At 38.0% G+C, this 17,958-nt stretch overlaps 1 protein-coding gene across 1 annotated transcript in view; it reads left to right on the plus strand.

Annotated features, from left to right (window-relative positions):
* CACNA1F (calcium voltage-gated channel subunit alpha1 F) overlaps window positions 1-17,958 on the plus strand; it is a 4,101,209-nt gene that overhangs the window by 3,470,840 nt on the left and 612,411 nt on the right. The window contains 1 exon segment of the mRNA XM_044079296.1: window positions 1,905-2,001. Within this exon segment, the coding sequence (XP_043935231.1) occupies window positions 1,905-2,001 (97 nt within the window).

The following is a 17,958-nucleotide window of genomic DNA, read 5'->3' on the forward strand; positions in this document are numbered from 1 at the left end:
AGGAGCCCTCTGTCCACTTTTTGGCCATAAGACCCCCATGCCACAGTTTAGGAATGTCAGCAAACCTTCCTCATGTAGTGGTAACATTTGTCTGTGGACCCCATAGGTCAGACCATTTGGAAGAGTTGAACTCATTACTGCCCAGTGATCAAGACCTGTAATGCTAGTAGCGCAATAGGCTTAAGGGCTCATACCAGATTATTTTAGCTGCAGTGTCACATTCAGGAAGAAACACTATAGACAGATATCTTATTTCAATAAGTGATTCATACACATCTGAAGCATATGTTCAGGACTTCTTTATAAAAAAAAAAAATAAGGACTACACAAAGTTCATCACACCATCTGTTTTTTTATGCCCTCCTCCTCCCACCAGAGCTGAAAGGAACAAAGTGTATTATACCTTCCAACTGTGCCATACCTCAAAAAAGAAAATGAAAGAGGTCAACTGCCTTATCCTTTATGTGCATAGCCAAATCCTACTGCAGAATTGACTACTCCATGCTGTCCACTCTGGATCATATTGGAATCTCATGTTGAAGTTAATTCACAATCTGGTAGACAGGTTGTATCAGATTGTGAATTAACTACCAGATTGTGAATGAACTACAACAGTAGCTATGGGAACATAAACAAATTATGGAAGGGTCTACGAAGCTAGAGGAGCAATATCTTCAAAAGGGAAGCCTTGCCCTTCTATGACTGACACTAATAAATGCAAAGAATACCAAGCATTTCTAGCAGACTCTTAATCCTAGTCCATAGGGCAGTGGTGGGGCACAGCTTCCTGTAATCGATGAGCATTCCTAGAATGGATAGCAGTAATACCATGCTTGTATGGTTTCCACGCCAAGGTACTATGACTCATGTCACCCCCATTACTGGTCAAAGTAATGTATAGTCTATAAGTTTTACAGTCTATAAGCCTCAGCACCGAAAATATCACAGTATAGCGTGTTTAAGGCAAGGAAAAGGCCAGAATGCCCTTCCAAAGCATTGTTTAGCACTATTCGCATTAGCAATGTCCACAGACCAGTTTGCCAAGTTTCTGTGCTTTGTTTTCTACAAACTAATCCCCCATAGAAGAATGTTTCATTATTGGCTCTGCAGAAGTAGATAAGTTGCTTGCAGGTATCCCACTAGCAAGATCCTTGTTAGAACTCTGTTTCATCAAAACAAAATCTTGTGAAGTAGAGGCACACATGTCTTCTATCGCATTGCATTGCACACATTCTTCTGTATGAAAATAAGAAATGAATATTGCAATTTTCCTGATGTCCTGACAAAATCTAATTTAGGTTGTATAAATAGCACCTTGGATTTCCCCTGAAAACAGGCCATAGGCATAATGTGTCCAACCCGTTCACCAGTAAAAGCAAGTGTGCAGATACACAGTTTAATATACCAAAGTGGAAACATTTTTAGGTTGTTGTCAACCCTGATATCATTTTTAAATCAACTATTATGTGAAACAGGTATTTGGGAATTTAGGCAACACGATGTTACATTGGTTAGTGCTAACACATCTTTTTTTACAGCATATGAAGTGTTTTGTGGTTTCTGAAGGTTACCTTGATGGAGTTTGCATGCTGTTCTTGCATCTGTGGGGGGGGGTTCTGTGGGTAGTCTGATTTCTAATAGCAGCCAAAGTCATACTGCTTAAGTTGATTTGTTGCTCTAAACTGCCCGTGGATTCCTTTTGTGGATTTTCTTCCCTGTTTTTCTCCTATAAATAAGTCTTTGGCTCTGGTAAGTTAAACTAAATTAGTAAACAAAGTTACACATTTATTTCTGTGATACTTCTGCAAAAAAATAAACAAATAAAAAAATAAGCAAAATACATCTGTCTTTATGATTGCAACTGCTGGGATATTATGAAGTAACACATTTGACTTTATTTATAGAGGCCGTATCAAGCATTTGGATGTGGTCTCTTTGCTCAGACGTATCCAGCCTCCTTTGGGATTTGGAAAGTTGTGCCCCCACAGAGTAGCCTGTAAGGTAATTTTTTTTTTCATTTTACTAAAGAACATTGAAACAAAGTTGTTCCATATTTGTAAATCTGACTTTTCTGAGTAAAATGCCATTTAAAAATTGTATCCATAGCTAGTAACTCTGCTGTCTCAGCATGTGAGAGTGGCATGCCATAATAGTACTTTGTAGGCCCATTTCACCTCTGGGCAGTACTAATGTCTCCATGTCTCAGGTCTGTCAGAACAAGATCAGCTTTAGCATCCACAAGAATAGCTGTAGTTTGTCTTTACCCTGAAGCCACATATAATAAGTTCCAAAAACAGTTTAAATAAGACCAAGCGAAAAAAGCAAGGAGCAGTATAAGCAGTACAGACGATTTAATAAAAATTAGCGCTTTCGGAAAAGACAATGCTCTTCCTTCTTCAGATAATCAATGCCATATGTTTAGACCATTTATACACAATCACATCCCAATTAATTAATTCAAAATTAATCAATTAGTTGATATATTAAATAAAATGCAATAAAATACAATACAATAAAACCAAATAATCAATATAACCAACTTAATAACCCTAAATGTCATGTACTATGTATATAAACGAAGTACATTAAACATCTATATAACCTTTAAAATCACTATAGGAAATTAGAGTAAATATTAAAGTAAATATTAACTATAAATAATTAATTAGAGCCTCTTGAGCAAATATATTCTTTTATTTAAACCTCCTTTAGCCAAAGACTATCGCTTTAGTGCTAGAAGTTTAAGAAAGCATTTAATAGAAATGCTTTCGTTTAACCCTGGGGGGACATATGCAACACACCTAATTTGCCATAACAGCTCCTCAATTTCAAGTTTTATTTGCCATGGCCCACCTCTCTCATCTTGAATTACCTGTTTTAAAATAGTAAATTTAAAAATATGGTTGGGAAACAGAAGTATATGTTTTGCTAAGGCATTTGTCATATCTCCTTTCGCTATGGCGTATTGATGCTCATATATACGCTGTTTGAATTTTTTTTTCTGTCTTACCTATGTAAAAAGCGGTGCAGCATTGGCAAATTGCTGCGTAAACTATACCCCTAGAATCACAGTTATATTTACCCTGGACCCTATAATTTTTACCATTAATAATAAACTGATAAGTGGTATTTATATGTTTACATTGTTGACAATTACCACATTTGGTTATGCCCTTATTCCTAGACAAAGGTAGTTTCTTATGATATTCAAGTAGTGATTTCAAATTGAGCCCACGTCTATAGGTAATCTTTAACTGATCACCAAACAGGCTGTTCAGATGACTATCCTCAATAATGAGAGCCCAGTTTTTGTTCAAGATCTCTCTAATAAAAGCATAATCTAGGTTGTATGTGCATATAAAGCTAGTACTAAACTTGTTAATAGCTCCGTCCAAGACTTTAGTATGTGTATCTACAAGATTATCTTGTTCCACTCTATTATCCTTCAGTAATAAGGGTTTGAAGTGACCTATTTGTCTTTTAGTTACGACCTCTGTTGTGATCTTAGAAATTAACATAGTAGGATACCCTCTATTAGAAAACATGTTCCCAATTTCCTCACATTCTTTCATAAAGTCGTTTACATCAGAAACCATTCTAGCAGCCCTAACCATCTGACCCTTAACCACAGATTTCTTCTGGTGGTAAGGGTGACAGCTAGAAAAATGAAGGAGGGAATTTGAATACGTAGGTTTCCTAAATATAGTACTTTTAAAGGTGCCATGGTGTATATCTTTACACAAGTATATGTCCAAAAAGTTTATTTTGTCATCTTCCAAATTATAAGTAAATTCGAAAAAATCTGTTAATGATGTAATAGAAATTACAAAATCATGGACAATTTCACTAGGGCCATGCCAAAGAAAAAACATGTCGTCTTGGTAATGAGTATACCAAGCAACATATTTTTGGAAGAACTTGTTTTTAAATAATAGTGTCTTCTCCCAATGTGCCATCACACAATTGGCGAAGCTTCCTCCACATGGAGACCCCATGGCTACCCCAGTTTTTTGTAGGTACATTTTACCTTCAAAAACCATGTAATTGTTGTTAAGCACAATCTCCAACAGGGTCATAACTACATAAATTGTATTTTCATTAACTTTCCTTTGGGCCATGAATTCTCTAATCCACTCCATACCCACAACTTGAGGAATAACAGTATACAAGTCCCTGACGTCAATTGTCAGGAACTTGTAATCAGAGTGGAATTGTATCTTACTAAGTTCACTGAGGAAGCTCCAGGAATCTTTACATATTTGCTGCTCATTGCGTATTAAAGGTTTTAAGATGGAATCTACGTATTTGGCACACCCGTAAGTAATAGACCCACGACCATCAACTATGGGTCTAAATGGAGGGTCAAATATTCTCTTGTGGATCTTGGGTGTGCCAAACAGGGCCGGTGTTCTAGGGGCCAACATTGTTAAAAAATTAAACAAGTCAATGTCAGTAGCCCTTTCCAACAGCAAATCGTCTAGCCTCTCCCTAATTATCTTATAAGATGTGTTAATTTCATTCAGACTAACTAAATTATATGTTGTAGCATCTAAATGCTTACAAATAGATGTAACATATATTGCATGGTCCATAAGGACCAAACCACCACCCTTGTCCGGCTTCATTACTCTGATTTTACAGTCTTTGAGTAATTGGATGAAATCCATTTCATTTTTGTTTATATTACTACCCTCCTTCTTATTTTTATGTTTAATGTGGGATCGAAAATCAATCTCACACATTTTCTCAAAGCAGAGGATATTTGGATGCAAAGGTGGGTTATACAAACTAGGCACTCTGAATGAGGTATTAGTTAGTGAAGTAGAGCCTAATAAAGCAGTCAAGTTAATTTTGCGTGAAAACAATTTAAGATCAACAATAGTGTTAACTAAATTCATGTGTGAATCAGGTACAAAAGTTAACCCTACTGCAAAAAAGTCAATAATGTCCTGTGGAATATTCAAATCTGTATAATTGTAAATGTGAAAATCGCCTCTTGTATTAGTCAAGATTTGTGGTTGTAATGAGTCCATCCTAGTTATTTCCTTCGTCGGTTCTTCTTGTTCTTTGTTCGTCCCTGGTTGCTCATAGATGTCGTTTTCTTCACCTGGTTGGATTGAGCCCCCTGAAAACCCTGATGGGAACTGGTCGATGGTTGAGGGTTATCATTGATGTAGGCTTGTTGGTTATTTTTAATTCGATCACTCCTGCGTAAAGCAGGTGTTTGCCCTGATATACTATCATTATCACACAGGTCATCAGTATTAAAATTTTCTTCATTAGGGGTACTGGGTCGATTACTAGAAGGATAGCTAGGTGGTGGAGATGGATAATTAGTGACTAATACAAGAGGCGATTTTCACATTTACAATTATACAGATTTGAATATTCCACAGGACATTATTGACTTTTTTGCAGTAGGGTTAACTTTTGTACCTGATTCACACATGAATTTAGTTAACACTATTGTTGATCTTAAATCATTTTCACGCAAAATTAACTTGACTGCTTTATTAGGCTCTACTTCACTAACTAATACCTCATTCAGAGTGCCTAGTCTGTATAACCCACCTTTGCATCCAAATATCCTCTGCTTTGAGAAAATGTGTGAGATTGATTTTCGATCCCACATTAAACATAAAAATAAGAATGAGGGTAGTAATATAAACAAAAATGAAATGGATTTCATCCAATTACTCAAAGACTGTAAAATCAGAGTAATGAAGCCGGACAAGGGTGGTGGTTTGGTCCTTATGGACCATGCAATATATGTTACATCTATTTGTAAGCATTTAGATGCTACAACATATAATTTAGTTAGTCTGAATGAAATTAACACATCTTATAAGATAATTAGGGAGAGGCTAGACGATTTGCTGTTGGAAAGGACTATTGACATTGACTTGTTTAATTTTTTAACAATGTTGGCCCCTAGAACACCGGCCCTGTTTGAAACACCCAAGATCCACAAGAGAATATTTGACCCTCCATTTAGACCCATAGTTGATGGTCATGGGTCTATTACTTACGGGTGTGCCAAATACGTAGATTCCATCTTAAAACCTTTAATACGCAATGAGCAGCAAATATGTAAAGATTCCTGGAGCTTCCTCAGTGAACTTAGTAAGATACAATTCCACTCTGATTACAAGTTCCTGACAATTGACGTCAGGGACTTGTATACTGTTATTCCTCAAGTTGTGGGTATGGAGTGGATTAGAGAATTCATGGCCCAAAGGAAAGTTAATGAAAATACAATTTATGTAGTTATGACCCTGTTGGAGATTGTGCTTAACAACAATTACATGGTTTTTGAAGGTAAAATGTACCTACAAGAAACTGGGGTAGCCATGGGGTCTCCATGTGGAGGAAGCTTCGCCAATTGTGTGATGGCACATTGGGAGAAGACACTATTATTTAAAAACAAGTTCTTCCAAAAATATGTTGCTTGGTATACTCGTTACCAAGACGACATGTTTTTTCTTTGGCATGGCCCTAGTGAAATTGTCCATGATTTTGTAATTTCTATTACATCATTAACAGATTTTTTCGAATTTACTTATAATTTGGAAGATGACAAAATAAACTTTTTGGACATATACTTGTATAAAGATATACACCATGGCACCTTTAAAAGTACCATATTTAGGAAACCTACGTATTCAAATTCCCTCCTTCATTTTTCTAGCTGTCACCCTTACCACCAGAAGAAATCTGTGGTTAAGGGTCAGATGGTTAGGGCTGCTAGAATGGTTTCTGATGTAAACGACTTTATGAAAGAATATGAGGAAATTGGGAACATGTTTTCTAATAGAGGGTATCCTACTATGTTTATTTCTAAGATCACAACAGAGGTCGTAACTAAAAGACAAACAGGTCACTTCAAACCCTTACTACTAAAAGATAATAGAGTGGAACAAGATAATCTTGTAGATACACATACTAAAGTCTTGGACGGAGCTATTAACAAGTTTAGTACTAGCTTTATATGCACATACAACCTAGATTATGCTTTTATTAGAGAGATCTTGAACAAAAACTGGGCTCTCATTATTGAGGATAGTCATCTGAACAGCCTGTTTGGTGATCAGTTAAAGATTACCTATAGATGTGGGCTCAATTTGAAATCACTACTTGAATATCATAAGACACTACCTTTGTCTAGGAATAAGGGCATAACCAAATGTGGTAATTGTCAACAATGTAAACATATAAATACCACTTATCAGTTTATTATTAATGGTAAAAATGATAGGGTCCAGGGTAAATATAACTGTGATTCTAGGGGTATAGTTTACGCAGCAATTTGCCAATGCTGCACCGCTTTTTACATAGGTAAGACAGAAAGAAAATTCAAACAGCGTATATATGAGCATCAATACGCCATAGCGAAAGGAGATAAGACAAATGCCTTAGCAAAACATATACTTCTGTTTCCCAACCATATTTTTAAATTTACTATTTTAAAACAGGTAATTCAAGATGAGAGAGGTGGGCCATGGCAAATAAAACTTGAAATTGAGGAGCTGTTATGGCAAATTAGGTGTGTTGCATATGTCCCCCCAGGGTTAAACGAAAGCATTTCTATTAAATGCTTTCTTAAACTTCTAGCACTTAAGCGATAGTCTTTGGCTAAAGGAGGTTTAAATAAAAGAATATATTTGCTCAAGAGGCTCTAATTAATTATTTATAGTTAATATTTACTTTAATATTTACTCTAATTTCCTATAGTGATTTTAAAGGTAATATAGATGTTTAATGTACTTCGTTTATGTACATAGTACATGACATTTAGGGTTATTAAGTTGGTTATATTGATTATTTGGTTTTATTGTATTGTATTTTATTGCATTTTATTTAATATATCAACTAATTGACTAATTTTGGATTAATTAATTGGGATGTGATTGTGTATAAATGGTCTAAACATATGGCATTTATTATCTGATGAAGGAAGAGCATTGTCTTTTCCGAAAGCGCTAGTTTTTATTAAATCGTCTGTACTGCTTATATTGCTCCTTGCTTTTTTCGCTTGGTCTTATTTATATTCACATATAATAAGTGTAAGATAAATGCATGAGATTTTCTTCAGGTCTTAAAGTTGGATTTGGTGAGCTGTCATTTAGATACCTTGAAATCAGATGGAATCTAATGACTGGATCTCTGTGTCCTGATTCAGCTGCACTGTTATTTGTTTTGGTTCATGGTTAGATTCCACAGCTGTTTTGTGGCATCCAGTAATGTTTACTGAACCATTCTCTGTCACTTTGCATTCTTGTTGACCCTGATTCTTGGACGATGTCTATAATTACTACCAGTATTCAGTTCTGCCCTTGTTACTGTCTGAGAGTCGCAAGAGTTTTCTGTGGGTACCCTGGCTTACTCCTGCCTCCCAAAAAACATGCCATTTGATTGACAGTAGTAAATTCTTCATATATATTACATTTACTTTTGCTTTTCTGGCTTGAATTGTAATAGATCAGGTAATTTCTGTACCTAGTTAAATAAATAGATTAAAGATTTAATTAAATTAAACAGCTGAATAAAATTGACAGTAGTTTCCTATCCACAGTCTAAAGGCCAGATTTTCCCTTACAAGCACCAAGGAAAATAATAATTTTGTGTATTCAGTTTTACGTTTTCTCCACTAGTCTGTTTAGCCGTCCTAATGGCATGAAGCATTGTTCCCTTATACATTTCTAGGATTATCTGCAACATACCGAAGTCTAGTCACAGTAGCTACTGCTAATTTACTCAGGGCATTCTTTGTCTACTGTTTCTGAGTGAGATCTAGGATGTTGATTTGGTATACTGTGCAGCATATTACTTCATTTACTACATGTCAGTCTGTAGCTTGTTTAGCTGGGTAGGTATCAGTGAGGTTCCCATTCCTTCATTCACTGTTTTGTTAGCATTTTGTTGCATTCTTCTCAGTATAATCAATATACAACAAAGTTTGGACTGCCAAAGATGGCTGCACTCTGAAGAGCAGGTTGATTAGAGCTCTCCCAGTGTGAAAAAGAAAAAAGATGTAAAAAAACCCAGTAAAAGCTATTTGGAAACAAATGGGTATTAGGTAGTGACTATACTGCCCAGGTATCAGCAAAGAAGAAATCTTGAAAATGTATGAGAAATTAAACTAAAGAAGGAGAAGAAAAATCTGTAATGGGGAGGAGTCATGCAGCTGTTCAGCAGGAGATGGGTTCCAGTAATTTAGATAAGTAAGAAACTGGAGGAATATGTAAAGTCAAATGGCAAAAGGCTGGAAAGAATAGGAGAAGATTTAAGTGGCTATTTAGATGAGCTAATAAAACTAGTGAAATCAGAGGTTGAAATTAAAGAAAGACTAAATGAATATTAGGCTTCTCAAGAACAACTTTTTCAAAAATAGTGGAATTAGAAGACAGAACATGCAGAAAAATTGAGATCTTCTGCCGTACCACAGAAACTGGGAGGAATAGACTACATGAGTTTTATAATTGTACAAATAAGCAACTGGACTGATATTCCAGAACAGGATTTGTTGATTGTAATGCACATCATGTGTATGGCAGTGAATAAGACCTATAGAAGTAAAGATACATTAATATCAGCAGAATAAGCTCATCCTGACAAAAGTGTGGCAGAAGGGAAAGTATAAACAATTGAGGACATCAGGGTGTTTGCAAAAAATTATTATTTAGTACATACAAGGCAGAAAAGAAGTGAGTTTATTTCTACAGTCATGGGATGGACAGAGTAAGATGTGAGATTCAAGTTGCCATATTCAGCTATTTTTAGAATATTTTTTCTTGGAATATCAAGGACTTTTTTGAATGAGGATAGGCTATGCACAATACAGAAGAGAAGCAAGTGTATTCCTGCAGTCAAAGAATGGAGAGAGGCAGGTGTTGAGATTCAAGCTGCTATATCCAGCTGTTTGGGAATATTTTTTAATTAGAGGATCAAACACTTTCTTGAGTGCAGAAAGGCTTAAGAGGGAATAAAAAAGGTTAGACTGCAAGATGAATGGGACCCTGTTTCTCATTCTTCTGACAGTAGGAAAGTCCATAGAAAGAATATGCCAGTGAAACTTTTTCCATTAATTAAATTAAAAAGCCTTACTAGATAGGGTTTTATGTACAGAATTTATGAAAAGTTTGAACTAATTTCATACAAGATTTTAAATAATAGAAATGAATGAACATGGTTCCACCATGTTATTTTAGTATTTTAGATTATTTTGTATTTATAAAGTATAATTATCTTTGTAGGTATTTTATGGTATAATTATCTTTGTAGGTATTTTATGGTATATAAGAACATTCATTAATGTTTTTTCTGTAGGGTTAGGGGTTGAGTTTTTGCATGTGGGTTGTGTGTATTTGTCTGAGATACTCTTGTAGTGTTTAGAAGTTGTTGTTTTCATGAGTACTGGTTTCTATTCAGTTGCCAAGAAAAATTAATTGATTAATTATCACTGGTTAATTATTTAACCATTCAACTATTTCTCACAGACTACTTAAGGGCATGTGCCCAATGTTTTACTTATCTGAAGAAGTTGCAGTATTTACTGTGACAAAAAGCACTTCATTTGGAATAAACTGCTTGTTCTTACATTCTGTGTTTGGTGCCTTCCTTTCTGCAACCAGTTTTTGGAGTTTTGTGTTCTCTTACTGGTTTGTGTTCAAAGAATGGAGAGAGGCAGGTGTTGAGATTCAAGCTGCTATATCCAGCTATTTTGGGAATATTTTTAATTAGAGGATCAAACACTTTCTTGAATGCAGACAGGCTAAAGAGGGAATAAAAAAGGTTATGCTGCAAGATGAATGGGACCCTGCTTCTCATTCTTCTGACAGTAGGAAAGTCCATAGAAAGAATATGCCAGTGAAGCTTTTTCCATTAATCCAATGGAAAATGATTGAGTAACAGAAAAGAAGCACAGTAACTGACTAGTAAAATCAGGTGTACCTTGATCCTGAACCTGAGACCAGTTTTAGGTGGTCAAGGTAATGAAGAAGAAAACAGACAATAATGTGAAAGAGGGAAATGGAAAAATTGTAAAATGTCAATTCAGTAAGATACAGTTTGGAAATAAGAACTGTGCTTCTGCAAGAAGTTGCTAAAAAGATTGGAATTTTGTTGACTATGTTAAATTGGTGGGAGGACTCTAAAGCATAATTCCCACAGGGCACTTTTTAAACCTAGCCATGCTTCCCAAATGTATCTGAAAAGTTTTGATACCCTAGTGTTAAGTTAAGGAATATATTCAGGTTTTGGTATGGGTGTTCAAGCATTTTTAGGTTGCCTTTGGTTACCAGAGACACATATTCCAGATCAGGGATAAACTTCCTTTTCTCCATCTACTTTTTCAGGGTACTTCTGAACTGGGTCAAGTCCTTCGACCTAGATGCCATACCCTTGTTTGTAAGTTGCACAATATAGGATTTTCTTACTGTCATAGACACATTTACTGTTTACATGTGTTCCCAAATCGCTGACCACTGGGTCTAACTGTTTGGGATGTATTATCAGTGTGGTAGTTTCCAGGATTAGCCAGCTTCCCAAAAGATGCTGTTATACATTTCTTGGTATTGAGGTTTTAGACGTTGGCTCTGGTACCAGTTATTAGCCTGTATCAGGCCTTCTTGGAGGGAATTTGTGTCACTGAGTGATTCTGTGACTGTGCCTAGTTTGCAGTCATCTACAGATATGGTCAGCCAGAGGCTGTTGACATTGGAGTTGACTTCAGAGAAACAAATGCCAAAAAAGAGTGTCCCCAACACCAAGCCCTTAGGGACTGTGCCAGCGACTGGCCCCTTTGTGGAGGTAGACTCCTGTATCCTAACTTTTTGGATCATAATCAGTGGATGATACAGGGGTTCGCACACAATTTTGTGAGTTTGTCCACAATGCCTGAGTGGGTCAAATGCCTTGGCCAGGTTAAGGTTGACAGGATGCACCATATAACCTTCATCCATTGCTTTGGTGACCTTTTGAAGAAGTCCACTAGGTTGAGTGGGCATGACCTTGCCCTTGACAAAATCAAACTGGATTGGATCCTGTGTCACAAGGTTTCCTCTGTCATTGTTTATCCCCTCCATGCTAATTATTTTCAGGGCTTTGCATATAAGACTAGTCAGACTTATGAGTCTGTAGTTACCTATGCCTGTAGATGGCCCACCCTTGTGCAGATGGGTGACAACTGCATTCCTGTATTCACTTGGCACAAAGCCTGTCTGAAGTCTATGGTTAAATAGGAATTCTAGTCATCCTGATAGAACATATTTCATACTAATAAGGAGGTATTGTAGAATATTATCAGGGACTACTGATACATCATTCTTGGCCTTGGAAAGTGCATTGAGGACCTGTTCTCTAGTGATAGTTGGGAAAGTTATAGTTGAGGGTATTTCCTGAGAGATGTCGAGGGTGTAAAATTGGAGATAATTTGTTGGCCAATAGATTTCTTATATCTTCTAACTCAGTATAGGTGCCTCCATTTATAATTAGTTCAGCACATTGTTGCCCTATTGCCTTTATGTTTGTGGACTTAACTTAAAAATGCTTTGTGATTATCATTGGCCTGGGAAGCCATTTTTATCTCTCACAGTCAAGGAATTGAAGATATAACCATAAGTAATAAAACATATATTTGTTCTTAGTAAAATATTTATAACGAATGTCTTGAATTAAACTGCATGATCTGATGTTGCCCTTTTCATTCTTCCTCACTGCTGGGTCTTGGATTTGACATCAGATCCGACTTGGCCACATTTCCAAGACCTACGATCCAAGTCTCGAGATTCTGCCTCTCCCATAATGCCCCATACCTTCTCTAACCCATCAGATCTCGTTTGCCGCCATCGTATCCAGACATAGTACGTGCATTTTGAGTGTTTTTGTGTAGATAAGTGCTTACATTTTGTTCAGGAGTATTGCTTACTTTCCTTTATAAAATTTTCTTAAAAAGTCTGTTTAACTTTCGCCTAGATTTATCAAAGTTTTTTCGCATACAACAGCTTTGGATCCGAACAAGTCTAAATATTCTTCGGATCTGACAGTTCTATTGGATCTGAGCATGACTAAATCTTCTTTGGATCTGAGGGCCCCATCGGATCTGACTGGTACAATTTTGATTTCGGGTTCCTCCACTCTGAGTAAGACAACCTTGGATCCTAAGGTTTCAGATCAGCAGGTTTGGAGCCGTACAGTGGTACCTCACGCAAACTTTCCATTCCAGCTCCCTCCCTCTTGGATCCTACAATCACCAGTAAAATCAAGGCATTTTTCAGCATCTTCTTCTTCTAGGTCTTCTCAGAGTTTTTTCAGAGCAGATATGGACAGGATGATGCAGCATTTCCTCAAGGCTCAGATTCAGATGGGGGGTTTGTTATCTCCTTCCCATCTTGGATCCTTGAGAGTTCTGACATCTGTATTGCAAGTTTCCTCTCAAATCTGACTCGTGGTTTTGGAACCCCAGGATCCATGTGCCCTGAGAGAGTCGATGTTGGAGAGCTGAGGAAACTTATTTTCTCGACTCCTTCTGTGTGTCTGACCAGCCTTGCTCCATTTTTGTTGGATCAGAGCAGGTCTTGGATGTGAGATGTTGGTGCTGGCTCCGGGGTATTGGCTATGGCTCTGATATTGTCGGATCAGTCCCTTCCCCTGGGGGCCTCAGCATTCAATAGTTCAGGTCCAATTCTGTCTGGAGGTCTCAGATCCATGGCAGGCTTCATTCTTTCTCCTGCAGTGGTTCTGGCTCTGAGGGGGGGGGGGGGGCTTTTTCTGTGTCTGTTGGCCTTCCAGGTCAGAAAAAAGTTTTTTTCTAGAGTTATAGAACTGTATCCTTGAATCCAGGATCCTTCCCACCCTTCGCCTGAGCTGAACATTGAGCCCATCCATCCTGCCATAAGTCAGCCTTCCCCACAAGGCCTCCAGTCTGTCTCCCCACAAGGGATTCCTCTTTCTTCTGATACCTCCCATGAACACCCCACAGAGGAGGTCCCTTGCAAGGAAAAAGTGCAAGAAGAGACTGTTAGACTTATTTTTGGAATCCCTGACTGAGAACACCAATTTTGATGAGGGGAAGGATTTTCCAGGTCATCACCCGAAGACGTCTCCTTTGACACACAACACTGATCAGTAAATTAGTATAACTAAGTACTGATGTACTCTTGATAAAACGGATAGCTGTCTGACTTAGAGATAGGTCATGGCAAGTATCATACAGCAACTGGACAGGCGAAATCCTTGGTTACAGTTAGGGTGTCCCACAGGGCTCTGTCCTAGGCCCTTACTTGTTTAGATTGTATATTTCAGACCTAACGTTTTCATCTGAGGTGATCTGCAGTCTATATGTAGATGACCTGAAACTGTATAAACTGATTATATGCGTTACAGATAAGACATGTCTGCAAAATAACTTGACTAAATTGATCATTTGGGCACAGGAGAATAATATGCTGATAAATACATCAAAAACTAAGTATATGAGATTTGGTAGGCATAAATTGAAAGGCGAATATTTAATACAGCACACAGTGTTTGAAACTGTAGACTCATTTAAGGACCTGGGTATATGGGTAGATTCAGCTATGAGTTTTTCTAATCATATCAACCAATTGATTAATGATAGTTATAGAACTATAGGTTGTATAAAAAGATTTATAATGTCTAGGAAATCAAAAGTAATGAAGTAATTGTTTGTTAGTTACATTAGACCTAAACTTGAGTATAGAATAACAATATGGAAACCCTATAAGAAAACAAGCATGAGTAAACTAAAAAGAGTACAACGGAAATATACCAAGGGTATCCATGGATGTGAAAATTTAAGTTATTATGAAAGACTAAAATATCTGAATTGTACAGTGTCTCTTACAGATATCTAAGAGGAGATCTTATTCGGGTATATAGGGCATTTAGTGACAACTACCTCTGGGAATGTTTCGGGTTAACAAAACGTACTAGAGACTCATCAGACAACCTATGTAGGAGATTCTGTAGGAATGAGAAGTATACTAATTAGTTCTCTAAAAGAGTAGCTGATGCATGGAAGAGACTACCAAACTACATTAAAGCAAGTACTAGTTTAGATATTTTTTTAAGAACAGCCTGGATACTTATTATGGAAACAAGTGTTTTAGTATATTGGTAAGCTAGAAGGGCATTAATGCCTGTGCTTGAAATATTTGTATGTATGTATGTTTGTATAGAGACATCCTTGACCTCCTTAAGCAAAAAGGTGGCTGGTCCTCCCAACCTCCTCCTTCTAAGGAGTCAGTGTTCCTGGAGGCTCTTGGGGCGAGCCCGTCTACATCCTGGGTGACACCATCAGGCAGACAAACTCATAGACTTAGTTTCCTGCCGGGCTTGGAAGGAGCAAGACAGAGGCGAACTGATCCCTAAATGTCCTGATAGGTTCCTCAGTCCCCCTTCTGACTGTTTACATTGGAGCAAAGGAATTCCATTTGATGCCATTGTTGTGTCAGCAGCCACAAAAAAAGAGCTAGCTGAACAAAGCTCCACTGTCCATCTCCAAAACAAGGTGCCTCAGGTATTGGACACATATGGAAAGCATGTTTATGCCTCAGCTACCTTCACACTGAGGTCATTACATTTTTTGGCACACTTTACACGTTTGCAGAGAGATCTTGTTAAAGAACTAACCAACTTTCTTGCTGAGACCTTGTTGGAAGGGGACCTGAATAAGTTTTCCCCCCAGTTGGCCACTCAGTCTTCCCTTATTAATTTCTCGATGAGCTTGATCTCGCGTACTGCAGAAGGTACATCACGAGCGTAGCCATTAGTAGACAAGCCTGGATGAGGTTTTGTGATTTCATGGAACCCTTCAAAGCGTCTTTCATTAATGCCCTACTTGATGGTTCCTCCTTGCTTGGACCATCAGTGAAAGCAACAAGCAACTTTTACCCACAATGAGCAAGAAGGAAAGACCTTGTCTGCCATGGAGATCAAGTTTTCCACCCCTCAGAGAACCTTCTCAAGGAATCAGCGAAGTGTGAAGAAAACTTGGTTCAGGAGACCTCAAGGACCTTTCCAGGATCCATGTGGGGATACTTCCTCCAGAGGCAGAGGGGGAGGTTTCAGTGGTAGGCATTACCCTAGAGGCAGGGGGCTCTGCAAAATCAGGGCTTCAGGGAACGTTTTCCCAATAAGCCCTATCAGGACTCCTGAAATGCTGACTGAATGTCCGTCTCTGGAGGTAGTTGGGGGTCATCTATCTCTGCACCTAGATGCCTGGACAAATATAACAAACAATGCCTGTGTGCTAAAAATAATATCCAGAGGTTACTACATTCCCTTTTGTCCTTCACCTTAAAGTAAATAAATTAAACCGAACTAGAGCCACAAAATGATGACAAAACTTTTAATTCAACACATCCACAGTAAGAGCTTTCATCCACCAAGGACTTCTTCAGTCTGTATAATGTGTTTCAAAAAATTTGTGTTTTGGATGAAGTTTCGGAAGCAGATAAAAATGTTGATGCAGTAGAAGAATTCAGTTGGAAGGAGTATGAATGGCAAGTAAAACTGAATGCTTGCCATCCACCTGGTTTGAATGACAGGAAGTTGTTCATTGCTTTCCTTAAAAGAAAAACAAATTATGTCATGTGACATCATAGATCATGTGTATTTATTGATTGTATTTTTTGAAGTTCTGCAGTGGACACTGGCTGTTCAGTGGTGCATTCTCTGCCAGTCTCTTTCTGTTCCTATAAAATTGACTTCAGTCTGCAGACACTATCTCCAGTGGTGGATGCAGTCAAATTATCTGTTTATGGGCAGGCCATTCTCTTTCCCCCCCATAGCCACAGTGGCCAAGGATGTGTCCCAGTTGGGGTGGGGGGGGCATTATTAGGGAAAAATGATCTAAGGCACATAGTCACCCACCGAGACCAAGTTGCATATCAATGTCCTAGAAATGAGGTCAGTTCTTTTAACATTGCAAGTCTTTCAGGATTGCCACCCTCTAGGGGTGATTGCAATTCACACAGACAACATGTCAGTAGTCTGGTACATCAACAAACAAGGAGGAATGCAATCTTACCCTTTTTGCAGAGAGGCCATGAGGGTTTGCGAGTGGGTGATCTCTTCATACCACTTTCTGATTGCAGCACACCTACTGGGGAAAGCTTACACACTGGCAGACAGACTCAGCAGATCCATTCTGACTTGTCACAAGTCGTCTCTCAATCTTTCAACAGCGAACAAGATTTTCAGACATTGGTGTCGACTTTGTTGAAACCTTTTTGCTTTTCCCCTGAACAACAAATGCAGCAAGTACTTTGCTAAGATACCCCCAAAGGGGGAGTCAGAGGGATGCTGTAGTCCATGATTGGTCCCCTGGTCTCCTTCATGCTGACCCTCCTCTGCCACTGATTCCGAAATTCCTTGAGAAAGCCATCAGGTAGAAGAGTTCAGTAATCCTTATTGCCCTCTTTTGGCCTCGTTAGGTGTGGTTCCCCTTCCTATGGTCTCATCTCAAGTATCCGCCATGGATATCAGATTCCAGTCAGGATCTTAATTTCTCATCCTTCGGAACACCAGCACCCCATCCTCCACACCCTCAGACTGACCGCATGGTTCTTCCACTTCCAGCAATTGTAAGAAAGTCCAGACTAGCTTCCCAGGTCTGTGACATAATTCTGGCTTCCTAGAAGGCCTGTACAAAAAAGGTTTATAGCAGTAAATGGAAAAGGGTCTTCATATGAGCCTCTAAGGAGAATATTGAGCCGTTCTTGGCACTTACTTTAGCTATTCTCCTTCTTCTGAGTTCTCTTTTTCAAGAAAGGGCCAGTTTCTTTACTATAAAACTACAACTAGCTGCCATTTCTAATTTCCATATGGGAGAGTGGTCATCTTCTCTTTCTTCTTCAGGATTGTGTAAAGCTTTCATGAAGGATATATTTTTACTCAGGCCTCCAATAAAGGACACCTTTGCCCCCATGAGACCTG

This window comes from Protopterus annectens, chromosome 8.part0, assembly GCF_019279795.1.
Source record: "Protopterus annectens isolate FY-2018-M chromosome 8.part0, PAN1.0, whole genome shotgun sequence".
Lineage (NCBI taxonomy): Eukaryota > Metazoa > Chordata > Ceratodontiformes > Protopteridae > Protopterus > Protopterus annectens.